General features: G+C 39.5%; 1 protein-coding gene across 2 annotated transcripts in view; it reads right to left on the bottom strand.

Annotated features, from left to right (window-relative positions):
- Nucleotides 1-14558, bottom strand: part of HDAC10 (histone deacetylase 10) — a 146749-nt gene that overhangs the window by 71642 nt on the left and 60549 nt on the right. For both annotated transcript variants that reach the window (XM_069764929.1, XM_069764930.1), the window contains exons 8-13: nucleotides 10335-10461; nucleotides 8887-8952; nucleotides 8666-8725; nucleotides 8484-8573; nucleotides 3675-3781; nucleotides 2858-2925 (exon numbers count right to left, since the gene is read on the bottom strand). In XM_069764929.1, coding sequence (XP_069621030.1) covers nucleotides 2858-2925; nucleotides 3675-3781; nucleotides 8484-8573; nucleotides 8666-8725; nucleotides 8887-8952; nucleotides 10335-10461 — 518 coding nt within the window. The remainder of the gene's footprint in view (nucleotides 1-2857; nucleotides 2926-3674; nucleotides 3782-8483; nucleotides 8574-8665; nucleotides 8726-8886; nucleotides 8953-10334; nucleotides 10462-14558) is intronic.

Raw genomic sequence — 14558 nt, 5'->3', positions numbered from 1 at the left:
TAGTGTCAGCCTCCTAGTGGCAGCAGCATACACCCATGGTTCCTGTGTCCCCAAATGAGAGGCGATAAAGAAAAGTGAGCAACTAAAACTGAAGATAGCATACACACGTGGCCAAAATTGTTGGTACCCCTCGTTTAATGACAGAAAAACCCACAATGATCACAGAAATAACTTGAATCTGACAAAAAAAATAATAAATAGAAGATCTATGAAACTGAACAAATGAAAGTCAGACATTGCTTTTCAACCATGCTTCCACAGAATTTAAAAAAAAATAAAACTCATGAAATAGGCCTGGACAGAAATGATGGTACCCCTGAAAATTATGTGACAAAAGGGATATGTTAAATCAAGGTGTGTCCACTAACTAGCATCACAGGTGTTTCCAATCTTGGAATCAGTGAGTGGCCTGTATATAGAGCTACAGATACTCACTGTGCTGTTTGGTGACATGGTGTGTATCACACTCAACATGGACCAGAGGAAGCGAAGGAAAGAGTTGTCTCAGGAGATTAGAAAGAAAATTATAGACAAACATGTTAAAGGTAAAAGTTATAAGACCATCTCCAAGCAGCTGGATGTTCCTGTGACTATAGTTGCACATATTATTCAGAAATTTAAGATCCATGGGACTGTAGCCAACCTCCCTGGACGTGGCCGCAGTAGGAAAATTGATGACAAATCAAACAGACGGATAATAGGAATGGTAAGAAGAGTCCAGAAAAACTTCTAAACAGATTAAAGGTGAACTTCAAGCTCAAGGAACATCAGTGTCAGATCGCACCATCCACCATTGTATGAGCCAAAGACGAATTCATGGGAGATGACAAAGGGGGACACCATTGTTGAAAAAAAAGCCAAACTGGAATTTGCCAAACTACATGCTGACAAGCCACAAAGCTTCTGTGAGAATGTCCAATGGACAGATGAGACAAAAATGGAACTTTTTGGCAAGGCACATCAGCTCTATGTTCACAGACGGAAAAATAAAGCATATCAAGAAAATAACACTGTCCCTACTGTGAATCATAGAGGAGGCTCTGTTATATTCTGGGGCTGCTTTGCTGCATCTGGCACAGGGTGTCTAGAATCTGTGCAGGGTACAATGAGATCTCAAGACTATCAAGGGATTCTATAGAAAAATGTTCTGGCCAATGTCAGAAAGCTTGGTCTCAGTCGCAGGTCATGGGTCTTGCAACAGGATAATGAACCAAAGCACACAGCTAAAAACATCCACGAATGGCTAAGAGGAAAATATTAGACTATTCTGAAGTGGCTTTCTATGAGCCCTGACCTAAATCCATCTTTGGAAAGAGCTAAAACATGCCGTCTGGAAAAGGCAACCTTCAAACACAAGACAACTGGAGCAGTTTGCTCTTGAGGAGTGGGACAAAATACCTGTCGAGAGGTGCAGAATTCTCATTGACAGTTACAGGAATCGTTTGATTGCAGTGATTGCCTCAAAAGGGTACCATCATTTCTGTACAGGCCTATTTCATGAGTTTTATTTTTTTTTAAATTATGTGGAAACATGATTGAAAAGCAATATCTGAATTTCATTTGTTCATTTTCATAGATCTTTTATTTATTATTACTTTTGTCAGATTCAAGTTATTTATGTGACCATTGTGGGTTTTCTGTCATTAAACGAGGGGTACCAACAATTTTGACTACGTGTGTAAAAGTTCACATATAGTGATGAGCGAATATACTCGTTACTCGAGATTTCTCGAGCATGCTCGTGGGTCCTCCGAGTATTTTTTAGTGCTTAGAGATTTAGTTTTCCTCACCTCAGCTGAATGATTTACATCTGTTAGCCAGCATAAGTACATGTGGGGATTCCCTAGCATCCAGGCAACCCACACATGTACTTATTCTGGCTATCAGATGTAAATCATTCAGCTGAGGTGAGGAAAACTAAATCTCCGAGCACTAAAAAATACTCAGAGGACCCCTGAGCGTGCTCGAGAAATCTCGAGTAACGAGTATATTCGCTCATCACTATTCACATACAAAGAGGTAAGAATGAATGTGTATGAAATGTGTGTGGGCAACAAAAATGCTTACTGTGGAATCAATCTTAAAGAGAGTAAATGAACAACTCATTGGACATAAAATTGGTGAGAAGAACCATATCAGGGAACACTAAACAGAGAATCTTCATAAGAAGAATCTTAAAATTCCTTCCTTAAAGAATTACTCTAAAGTTTCAAGTTCTGGAGGGCACCCCTGCTTTTTGGGAATGGTACTCCTGAAGACTAACAGTTTGGACCATTGGCATGCTTGCACCATTAGTCCGAACTGTTTTCCGATGCTGCTGCAGTAATAGAGGAGAATAAAGACACTACAGCTTGCCAAATCTTACACTCCAGCGATCCGGATCAGCTTTTAGAACAGTGCTTATAACCGCTATAAATAAAAACTTTTAAGCACTGCCCCATACTCTATCAAGCTGCTGGACGGCAGCAGTGGCCGGTGACCTAGACAATGAGTAACCATAACATTAGAAATCCCTCCATTCTTGAGAATGTAGAGGCTTTCTAATCAGATTAAATTTGCAAAGCTGCTTGTTTCTGCAAGCACTTTACAAGCAACCATGTTAAATATTACTGATGAGGACATAAGCCCTTTATTTTTTTTTGCTCTGTTTTGTCTCAAACTTGACTTAGAACTCTTCTTCAGGTGAATACAACAGATCAGATCAAGTAATAACCACCATTCCTGGTAGTTAAGAAACCAAGCAGTCTAAGTAAATGTAGGATTAGGGACATTTTTATAGAATATGTGTGAATAGAGAAAAGCCAAGCCAGGCTGTATAAGGTAGCTAAGAAGTATAACAAAACCAAAACATAATTACCATCATGCAATAAACACTTCCAGTATGGGGAATGTGCATGCCTTGCATTCTGAATGGACTCTAAAGCACTAGAAAAATGAGACACATTAATGCTCCTGTGTATTTGTGTAAAATGCATAGCAGGAAATCCCAATCACTTAATGAGGTATAGAATTAATTAAAATACAAATATACACTGTAACAAACCTACAACAAAAAAGTGAGTTCATTTGCAGAAACAAAAGCTGTAGCAGGCCATACATTTCCCCTAAAGTGGAAGTAACGCTGCGTGTCAGCCATGTAAAGGGGTATTCTCAAGTTTGTACATTATGTCCTATTCATAAACTGGAGGATACCCCTATAATTAGTGATGAGTGAATAACATTGTTGATCGGGTGATCTCCGAGTATTTGTTAGTGCTCGGAGTTTTTGTTGCCTCAGCTGCATGATTTACGGCTGCTGGACAGCCTGAATACATGTGGGAATTCCCTAACAAACAGGCATTCCTCACATGTATTCAGCCTGTCCAGCAGCCGTAAATCATGCAGCTGCGGCGAGGAAAACGAAATCTCCGAGCACTAACAAATACTCGGAGACCACCCAAGCAAAGAGTACACTCGCTCATCACTACCTATAATGTAATACATATAAATAAATGAGGGGTATAACAGGGCTTGTACAAGGGTGCTGTTGTGAGAGGACAACTCGTTTATTAAATTTGTCATTTACACACAAGTTGACTGTACCCACTGTAAGAAGAGTGCAGAAGGGGAAAAAAGCTGTATTTAAACAGAACAGCCAGATAACACCATGCATTAGAAACAGTGACAAATCATACCTGTAGCACGGAGTCATTTCTCCAGACAACCTGGGCACTGGATCTCCAAGTAACATTCTTACAGTCATGGAAACAGATTCTGACAGGCAGCGTAGGTGGTAGCCACCCTGTTAGGAGAATGATTGTAACTGCATGTTCTACGAACATCACATAAAGCCAAATCAGTAACTATTCCAACATCATACAACATACGGCCAGTGAGATAGGAACTGGGGTCTATCAAGCAGAGCAGTGATTTCAATGCTTTATGAGTCATCTGTATGAATGTATCTGGATGTGGAGCCATTACATGGGTACATTAGGCTAACCGTTCGGGTTTTAAAAGTACATCAGGGCCAATAAGGAAGTGGGGCAACTATTGCACATCTAGGGTGCCAACCTCCACGACAATTCAGGGATAGCATTAGGGATGCAATAGGGCTTTTGTATATTGATAGATACATCCCCTGTAGATAGCAATGCCCATTCCAGATTTTGATATAATACGCTATCAAACCTGATGGGTTACACAAATTCTGATACCTCAATACAAATTGGGCAGTTTTCCCTTTTCAGATTTTGGAGACAAGTTTGTTCTTTTTCTTTTGTGATTATATTTATCACCGATTGTGGTTTAATACTTAATAATAAAAGCAACATTTTAATGGTATACAGTTCTGTGACCCCCTTGCAAAGTGGATATGTATGAATTGGATAATATATTCAGTGATTTGAGATTTGAACCCACACATCCACCTTAAAATAGTACAAGCGCCTATATAACCATACCACTACTTGTGTAAAATGTGCGGATTAACTTAAATCAGTGGAATAAGATAGAATATACTTCTAAAGATAAATGATAAGAAAATACTACTAATGAATACTACTAATCACAGGATCGGCTTCCATTACAGAACGAGTGGCTTAAGTAAACAAATGCAGATCTCGGAACTCAGAAATAACAAATGGGTTTAATAAAACCTAACTAATCAAGTTGGCTCATGATGGAAACATAAGAAGTTAACATGTCCGTTTTGTTACTATGTAAGAAAATAATAAAAAAACAAACCACATGATTCAGTTTGCCTCATCTGGTTCTCTTCTCATACCACAGAACTTTATGCCACCTTAGCAAAGCGCAAGCTATAGTCTACAGCTTGTAAAAAGAGCTGCTAATAACATTCGCCTAGGGATATGTTTGTACATTTGGAGTCAAGAGATAGCTCAAAAGAAATGATCAAAAAATTTAAAAAAAACAATAAGCTTCCTGTCAACAACAATGTCATAATAAAGGAGCCCAGAGGTTTTTACTAAATAACATAGTAACATAGTAACATAGTAACATAGTTAGTAAGGCCGAAAAAAGACATTTGTCCATCCAGTTCAGCCTATATTCCATCATAATAAATCCCCAGATCTACGTCCTTCTACAGAACCTAATTGTATGATACAATATTGTTCTGCTCCAGGAAGACATCCAGGCCTCTCTTGAACCCCTCGACTGAGTTCGCCATCACCACCTCCTCAGGCAAGCAATTCCAGATTCTCACTGCCCTAACAGTAAAGAATCCTCTTCTATGTTGGTGGAAAAACCTTCTCTCCTCCAGACGCAAAGAATGCCCCCTTGTGCCCGTCACCTTCCTTGGTATAAACAGATCCTCAGCGAGATATTTGTATTGTCCCCTTATATACTTATACATGGTTATTAGATCGCCCCTCAGTCGTCTTTTTTCTAGACTAAATAATCCTAATTTCGCTAATCTATCTGGGTATTGTAGTTCTCCCATCCCCTTTATTAATTTTGTTGCCCTCCTTTGTACTCTCTCTAGTTCCATTATATCCTTCCTGAGCACCGGTGCCCAAAACTGGACACAGTACTCCATGTGCGGTCTAACTAGGGATTTGTACAGAGGCAGTATAATGCTCTCATCATGTGTATCCAGACCTCTTTTAATGCACCCCATGATCCTGTTTGCCTTGGCAGCTGCTGCCTGGCACTGGCTGCTCCAGGTAAGTTTATCATTAACTAGCATCTACCAAAAATGTTACCAAGTGTCTCTAATGGTCCCCTAAAGGACCTGACTTTCTAGAAAGTGTGTCCGAACTTTCAGGTTGCTGAGCCCAGCATGCAGAACAAGATCTACATCTTTCAAACTTTTTGCTAGAAAGTCAGGTCCTTAACCCTCCGTCACATACAACTGATCTGACAGGCGCTTCTCTTTTACTTTCATTTCTCCTTCCTCACCAGATTGTGAGGAAACCCCCTCCCTCCAGGTAGTCTCCTGTCTCTTGAAGGTCTGTGAAACCTGATATCACAGTTGGATTTCAGAGCTTCAGGGGAGAGGATATAGCTGCACAGATCTCTCAGGCTCATTGTATGTGAATACGTCACATTCAGTAAGGTTGGTATTTTATGTTTTTATTCATCACAATAGTTTATTTAGCTTGTTTTATGAATGTATAGCACAAAATGTGAGGATATTTCATAGAAATAAAGGAGATTTTATAAAAGAAAGTGTGCTGCTCAGGCATCTACAGTAGTTCCCTAACATATTCCTTCTCTTGCTTCAGATTATCTGCTGAAATGGAGAGGAAAATGTACAATTTATCCAAACAACTTGATGTTGAGGAAGTAACAAACATGCTGTTAGATGATAGAGACCTCACACTGAATGAGGATTTAGGAGAGGAAAGTGAGATTGATTCTCATGATGAGGTGGAAGAATGTGTCCTGGATTCTGAAACAGAGCAAGATGGTGACAGTGGTGAGGATGAAGAAGTTGGATCATATTATATTGGAAAAGATAAAAATACTAAATGGAACAAGAAGCCATTCCAGAAAAAACGTAGGGAACCTTTAAACATTATTACTCACCTTCCTGCAGTAATAGGAACTGCACGTAATGCAAAAACTGCAGTTGAATGCTGGAACAGTATATTTACAGATGACATTCTGGACTCTATTGTCACATATACCAACCAATATATAGACATTATAAAGGACAAGTACATCTGCAACAGAACCATCAAGCCCACAGATGAAATAGAACTGCGTGCTTTTTTTGGATTACTGTACCTTGCAGGAGCTTATAGGGCAAATAGACAAAGTTTGGAGGAACTTTGGGGTAAAGATGGGGATGGAGTTGAAAAATTTAGCCTTGTTATGTCCATAAACAGATTCAAGATTCTAATTCGTTGCCTTCGGTTTGACGACAGAACTACCCGAACCGAACGCAAAACACATGACCGACTTGCTCCAATTCGTGATATATTTCAAAGATTTGTTGTAAACTGTAAACAAACTTATTACCCTGGAGAGAATCTCACTATTGACGAAATGCTCCCTGGTTTTCGTGGTAGATGTGCCTTTCGTCAATATATTCCATCAAAGCCAAACAAATATGGAATAAAAATTTATGCCCTTGTTGATGCCAGTAAGACCTACACTTACAACCTGGAAGTTTATGCAGGAAAACAACCAGAAGGTCCTTACTGTGTGAGCAACAAACCCATTGATGTTGTAAAAAGACTGGCTGAACCCTTATTTGGATCGGGTCGCAATATTACAGCTGACAATTGGTTTACAAGTTGTGATCTGATTGATTATCTGAAAATTCAGAAGCTGTCATATGTGGGAACTGTAAGAAAAAACAAAAGGGAATTGCCGCCACAGTTTGTAAGTGTGAAAGAGAGACAACAGTACAGCAGTATGTTTGCATTCCATAATGGAAAGGCTTTAGTTTCCTATGTACCACATGCCAAAAAAATCGTACTTCTTCTATCAACACTTCATGATGATGCTGCCATCGATCCTGGGACTGGGGCAGAAAAAAACCCGGAGATAATTACATTTTACAATGCCACCAAAGGGGGTGTGGATACAGCAGATCAGATGTGCTCCACTTTCAACGTCAGCAGAAACATCAAACGCTGGCCAATGGTCATATTTTTTGCTATGTTGAATTTGGGTGGTATAAATTCACAAGTAATTTATCTTGAAAACAAGCTTGAACCACTCAGTAGACGATTGTATCTGAAAAAATTGGCCCATGAACTAGTACTTGGAGAGCTACGCAGGAGAAGCGTGAAAACAATCGGTATCCCCTCTCGCCTTCAAGTTCAGCTCAAAAGGTTCCGCCCAGAAGATGATGGTGAAAAGTCACCATCTGCACCACCTCACAAAAGAAGGAGATGCACCACCTGCCAAACGGAAAGCGGAACCAGAAGGCTTTCAAATTATGAATGTCTCAAATGTCATAAAGCAATTTGCCTGACACATGCAAAAATGGTGTGTAATTCTTGCTATTTGCTGTGCAAGTGTGACTTTTCTGGGGAAACCTCAGCATCTACTTCTGATTGAATATGTTTTTAATAGTACTTAAGGTACCTTAAAATTAAGTTTGTGTTCAAAAATTTTCTTTGTACATTTTTTTGAGAGAGTCGAACTGGGGACTATTTGGCGGGAGTTTTGAAAAGTTTGTATTTCATAGTTATTAGTTTTATGTTAAGTAAATGTTTTTTTTGCAACTGATTATGTGTAGTCTCTTTTATTACATCCCTATGAAGGTCACTGATCACTTTTAGAGCACTGAAATTGCAAACATTAGATATTATAGGTATTTTTCCAGCAGGCGCCTGACAGGCACATTGTATGTGAACTCGTTAGTCCGAATATTGTATGTGACAGAGGGTTAAAAGCGGCCATTAGGGACAATTTGCAGCATTTTTGGTAATAGGTGTTATTTAGTAAAACGATCAGACCGTGGCAGCAAGAATATCATTATAGACAGTGGATATTTTACTAAAATGAACAACACAAGAATTTACCTCAAGAATCATGCATAGTTTACCACCAGCAAGATGCATTAACATGTGTGTGAGATGGGCGTAACACTCTGGGGTAGCGCTCATACGTCCCTGCAAATATACAATAGTATTAAAATATTACTCTACAGAAAAGATTCTCAGTAAAAAAATGCAGAAAAAAATATCAGAAAACCAAGTAGTACCTCAGGGTCTCCAATGCCCGAGTCATAGCCGGCAGAGACCAAAACCAGTTCAGGATTAAACTGAAAACAGAAGAAATCTGATTACAGCACTTTTTCAGTGAAGTGCGGTATAAACACACAGACATTACATTATTGTGCCACCATCTCAAGAATCAATAATTGGTTATAATACACGTTCTATCATTGAACTTTATTTTCTTATAGCAACACAAAATAGTTACCTCAAAGGCCAATGGCAGGAGTACATGGAAGAACGCTGCCATATAATCTGCATTACCCATGCCGGTCTAAAAGAAAAATACAGTCAACAAAACAAAGTAACAGAAATGCATGTGATTAAATGCACTATGAAATATACCTATATTAGATATTTGCTTTTTATGTTAATTAAGAATTTACTTATTTGACATTGACTGAATCACATACTAATGAATCACGTCTAATGCAAATTGTGCTTTATTCGTTACAACTAATTTACACTTACAATGGATGACAATTTGTCACTAAGGGTAATTATGAAAGACTTGGCCTAAAGTGCAAAAAAACATCTTCAAACTGGTCAAGGGAATGAGGTAGTGCCCCACAGCTTGGTTGACTGGCACCGCTCACTTCTGCATCTAAAGATGAGCAATGCTGATGATGTCCCTGCAAGGATAATACTTACCGATTTTACACATGTCCTGTCAGGTATGTGCAGCCGTGACATCATCAGGGCTGCTCACCTTCTGATGTGGAAGTTAGTAGCAACGCACAACACTAAATCACCAATCCTATGGATATTTGATGAATGTCAATAGAGGTGAAAACCCAGTTAAAGATGATTTTTCACCAGTTTGAGCATGTTAAAATGGCCACATCACGGAATAATAGCTGCAGAACTGAGTAAAACATCTTTATTATTGTTCAGTTTCTACTCTCGATTACAGAGGTATTAGGTTGTAAAGTTTAAGGTCTAATATACAGGTTAAGTCCAATGGGGTGTGTACTTCTTCCGCTATATGAGGTTGACCAATCATAAGCAGGCAACAACATACAAGGGGAAACAATAAACACCCCTACAATAGCTTAGATTTCACCTGTGTGAGACGTAATGACAGACAGCCTAGTCTTCTCACTGCAGACACATGAATGATTATTAAGTGCTGGGAGTTAAATAAATATTACTAACACATTTCATCTCACAACAGTCATTGTGGAATGAGGAGAGTACAACTGAGCTGACAGTTGCAGATATGATTGTAATGGACAAAGCTCACCTCAGCTGTACTGTTCCTCTCCCACGCTAGCTGCTGGAAGATGATACTACCAGCACTATGTAATCACATACCTCTCTGCAGTGAGATCAGCGAGGAAAGCAAACGGTCATTACATGTCTTATACTAAGAAACCTGATCTAATCTATTGTGTGGGTGTGTACTATTTTCCCCTTGTATGTTACTGCGCCCACTTAGGATTAGCCAAAGTCTTTTAGGGAAAGAAATTCTGGTAGCGCCCAGATTAACTATAACAATTTATAACCTCAACAAGCTAATATCTCCACAATGGAGAGGAAGAATTTAAAAATAAAAAGGCGTTTTCGCAGCTCTGCAGCCACTATTCTCTGATGTGGCCAGTTTAACATGCTAACACTGGTGAAAAGTCCCCTTTAATTAGGTATGGCACTGTGTACCTGGTTCCATGGTAGATTTACATTGAAGCCAGTTCCTCTGCCCTTCCCGACAGAATCAAAGTCTGATTCACGTAGATTTGGCCAGAAAGATCCATGTTCATAGCGATGCCAAGAGAAATATAGAACACTAGCATACAAAAAAAAATCACAAAGAAACTTAATTCACATTGCTGCACAAGAAAATCTATATATTTACTTATATGATCAATGTTGTCAGAGCCATACTTGTTTAATTCAATTTATTTGTATAAAAATATGGTTAATACAGCAGGAGACAGACAAAGGACTAGCAAATCACCTATTTTGTCTTATACTAAGGACTGGATTTATCTGTAATAGATTGATTACAATGCACATGTTCCTTGAAACAACTGTTATGTTGTCATTTCATACTTAGCAAGCAGACTGTCAGTCATGATTAAGCTGATGTGCTCAATCCGGGTCTGGCATTATGCTGACAGCATAGAACCTAAGACTCAGCCTGCAACCAGTCATGACATCCCATTCTCCATATCGCATAGCTTACAATAAGTCATGACATACCATTCTCCATATCGCATAACATACAATAAGTCATGGCATCCTATTCTCCATATCGCATAGCTTACAATAAGTCATGACATCCCATTCTCCATATCGCATAGCTTGCAATAAGTCATGACATCCCATTCTCCATATTGCGGCTATGCAATAAGTCATGACATCCCATTCTCCATATCGCATAGCTACAATAAGTCATGACATCCCATTCTCCATATAGCATAGCTTGCAACAAGTCATGGCATCCCATTCTCCATATCGCATAGCTACAATAAGTCATGACATCCCATTCTCCATATCGCATAGCTACAATAAGTCATGACATACCATTCTCCATATCGCATAACATACAATAAGTCATGGCATCCTATTCTCCATATCGCATAGCTTACAATAAGTCATGACATCCCATTCTCCATATCGCATAGCTTACAATAAGTCATGACATACCATTCTCCATATCGCATAACATACAATAAGTCATGGCATCCTATTCTCCATATCGCATAGCTTACAATAAGTCATGACATCCCATTCTCCATATCGCATAGCTTGCAATAAGTCATGACATCCCATTCTCCATATTGCGGCTATGCAATAAGTCATGACATCCCATTCTCCATATCGCATAGCTACAATAAGTCATGACATCCCATTCTCCATATAGCATAGCTTGCAACAAGTCATGGCATCCCATTCTCCATATCGCATAGCTACAATAAGTCATGACATCCCATTCTCCATATCGCATAGCTACAATAAGTCATGACATCCCATTCTCCATATCGCATAGCTACAATAAGTCATGACATCCCATTCTCCATATAGCATAGCTTGCAACAAGTCATGGCATCCCATTCTCCATATCGCATAGCTACAATAAGTCATGACATCCCATTCTCCATATCGCATAGCTACAATAAGTCATGACATCCCATTCTCCATATCGCATAGCTACAATAAGTCATGACATCCCATTCTCCATATCGCATAACATACAATAAGACATGACATCCCATTCTCAATATCGCATAGCTTACAATTAGTCATGGCATCCTATTCTCCATATAGCATAGCTTACAATAAGTCATGACATCCCATTCTCCATATCGCATAGCTTGCAATAAGTCATGACATCCCATTCTCCATATTGCAGCTATGCAATAAGTCATGACATCCCATTCTCCATATCGCATAGCTACAATAAGTCATGACATCCCATTCTCCAAATAGCATAGCTTGCAACAAGTCATGGCATCCCATTCTCCATATCGCATAGCTACAATAAGTCATAACATCCCATTCTCCATATTGCAGCTATGCAATAAGTCATGACATCCCATTCTCCATATCGCATAGCTACAATAAGTCATGACATCCCATTCTCCATATTGCAGCTATGCAATAAGTCATGACATCCCATTCTTCATATCGCATAGCTACAATAAGTCATGACATCCCATTCTCCATATCGCATAACATACAATAAGACATGACATCCCATTCTCCATATCGCATAGCTTACAATAAGTCATGGCATCCTATTCTCCATATCACATAGCTTACAATAAGTCATGACATCCCATTCTCCATATCGCATAGCTTGCAATAAGTCATGACATCCCATTCTCCATATTGCAGCTATGCAATAAGTCATGACATCCCATTCTCCATATCGCATAGCTACAATAAGTCATGACATCCCATTCTCCATATAGCATAGCTTGCAACAAGTCATGGCATCCCATTCTCCATATCGCATAGCTTGCAACAAGTCATGGCATCCCATTCTTCATATTGCACAAATTGCAATAAGTCATGGCATCCCATTCTCCATATCGCATAGCTACAATAAGTCATGACATCCCATTCTCCATATTGCAGCTATGCAATAAGTCATGACATCCCATTCTCCATATCGCATAGCTACAATAAGTCATGACATCCCATTCTCCATATCGCATAACATACAATAAGACATGACATCCCATTCTCCATATCGCATAGCTTACAATAAGTCATGGCATCCTATTCTCCATATCGCATAGCTTACAATAAGTCATGACATCCCATTCTCCATATCGCATAGCTTGCAATAAGTCATGACATCCCATTCTCCATATTGCAGCTATGCAATAAGTCATGACATCCCATTCTCCATATAGCATAGCTTGCAACAAGTCATGGCATCCCATTCTCCATATCGCATAGCTTGCAACAAGTCATGGCATCCCATTCTTCATATTGCACAAATTGCAATAAGTCATGGCATCCCATTCTCCATATTGCACAAATTGCAATAAGTCATGACATCCCATTCTCCATATCGCATAGCTTGCAATAAGTCATGACTTCCTATTCTCCATATCGCATAGCTTGCAATAAGTCATGACTTCCCATTCTCCATATCGCATAGCTTGCAATAAGTCATGGCATCCCATTCTCCATATCGCATAGCTTGCAACAAGTCATGTCATCCCATTCTCCATATGGCATAGCTTGCAATAAGTCATGGCATCCCATTCTCCATATCGCATAGCTTGCAATAAGTCATGGCATCCCATTCTCCATATTGCACAAATTGCCATAAGTCATGACATCCCATTCTCCATATCGCATAGCTTGCAATTTGTCATGGCATCCCATTCTCCATATCGCATAGCTTGCAATAAGTCATGGCATCCCATACTCCATATTGCACAAATTGCAATAAGTCATGACATCCCATTCTCCATATCGCATAGCCTGCAATAAGTCATGACATCCCATTCTCCATATCGCATAGCTTGCAATAAGTCATGGCATCACATTCTCCATATCGCATAGCTTGCAACAAGTCATGGCATCCCATTCTCCATATTGCACAAATTGCAATAAGTCATGACATCCCATTCCCCATATCGCATAGCTTGCAATAAGTCATGACATCCCATTCCCCATATCGCATAGCTTGCAACAAGTCATGACATCCCATTCTCCATATCGCATAGCCTGCATTAAGTCATGACATCCCATTCCCCATATCGCATAGCTTGCAACAAGTCATGACATCCCATTCTCCATATCGCATAGCTTGCAACATGTCATGTTATCCCATTCTCCATATTGCACAAATTGCAATAAGTCATGACATCCCATTCTCCATATCGCATAGCTTGCAACAAGTCATGGCATCCCATTCTCCATATTGCACAAATTGCAATAAGTCATGACATCCCATTCTCCATATCGCATAGCTTGCAATAAGTCATGGCATCCCATTCCCCATATCGCATAGCTTGCAACAAGTAATGGCATCCCATTCCCCATATCGCATAGCTTGCAATAAGTCATGACATCCCATTCTCCATATCGCATAGCCTGCAATAAGTCATGACATCCCATTCTCCATATTGCACAAATTGCATAAGTCATGACATCCCATTCTCCATATCGCATAGCTTGCAATAAGTCATGGCATCCCATTCCCCATATCGCATAGCTTGCAACAAATCATGGCATCCCATTCTCCATATTGCATAGCTTGCAATAAGTCATGACATCCCATTCTCCATATCGCATAGCTTGCAATAAGTCATGGCATTCCATTCCCCATATCGCATAGCTTGCAACAAGTCATGGCATCCCATTCCCCATATCGCATAGCTTGCAATAAGTCATGACATCCCATTCTCCATATTGCAT

The sequence above is a fragment of the Ranitomeya imitator genome, chromosome 4 (genome assembly GCF_032444005.1).
Source record: "Ranitomeya imitator isolate aRanImi1 chromosome 4, aRanImi1.pri, whole genome shotgun sequence".
NCBI classification, from domain to species: domain Eukaryota; kingdom Metazoa; phylum Chordata; class Amphibia; order Anura; family Dendrobatidae; genus Ranitomeya; species Ranitomeya imitator.
Note: the sequence above shows the minus strand (reverse complement) of the source record. Positions and strands in the feature narration are given on the sequence as shown.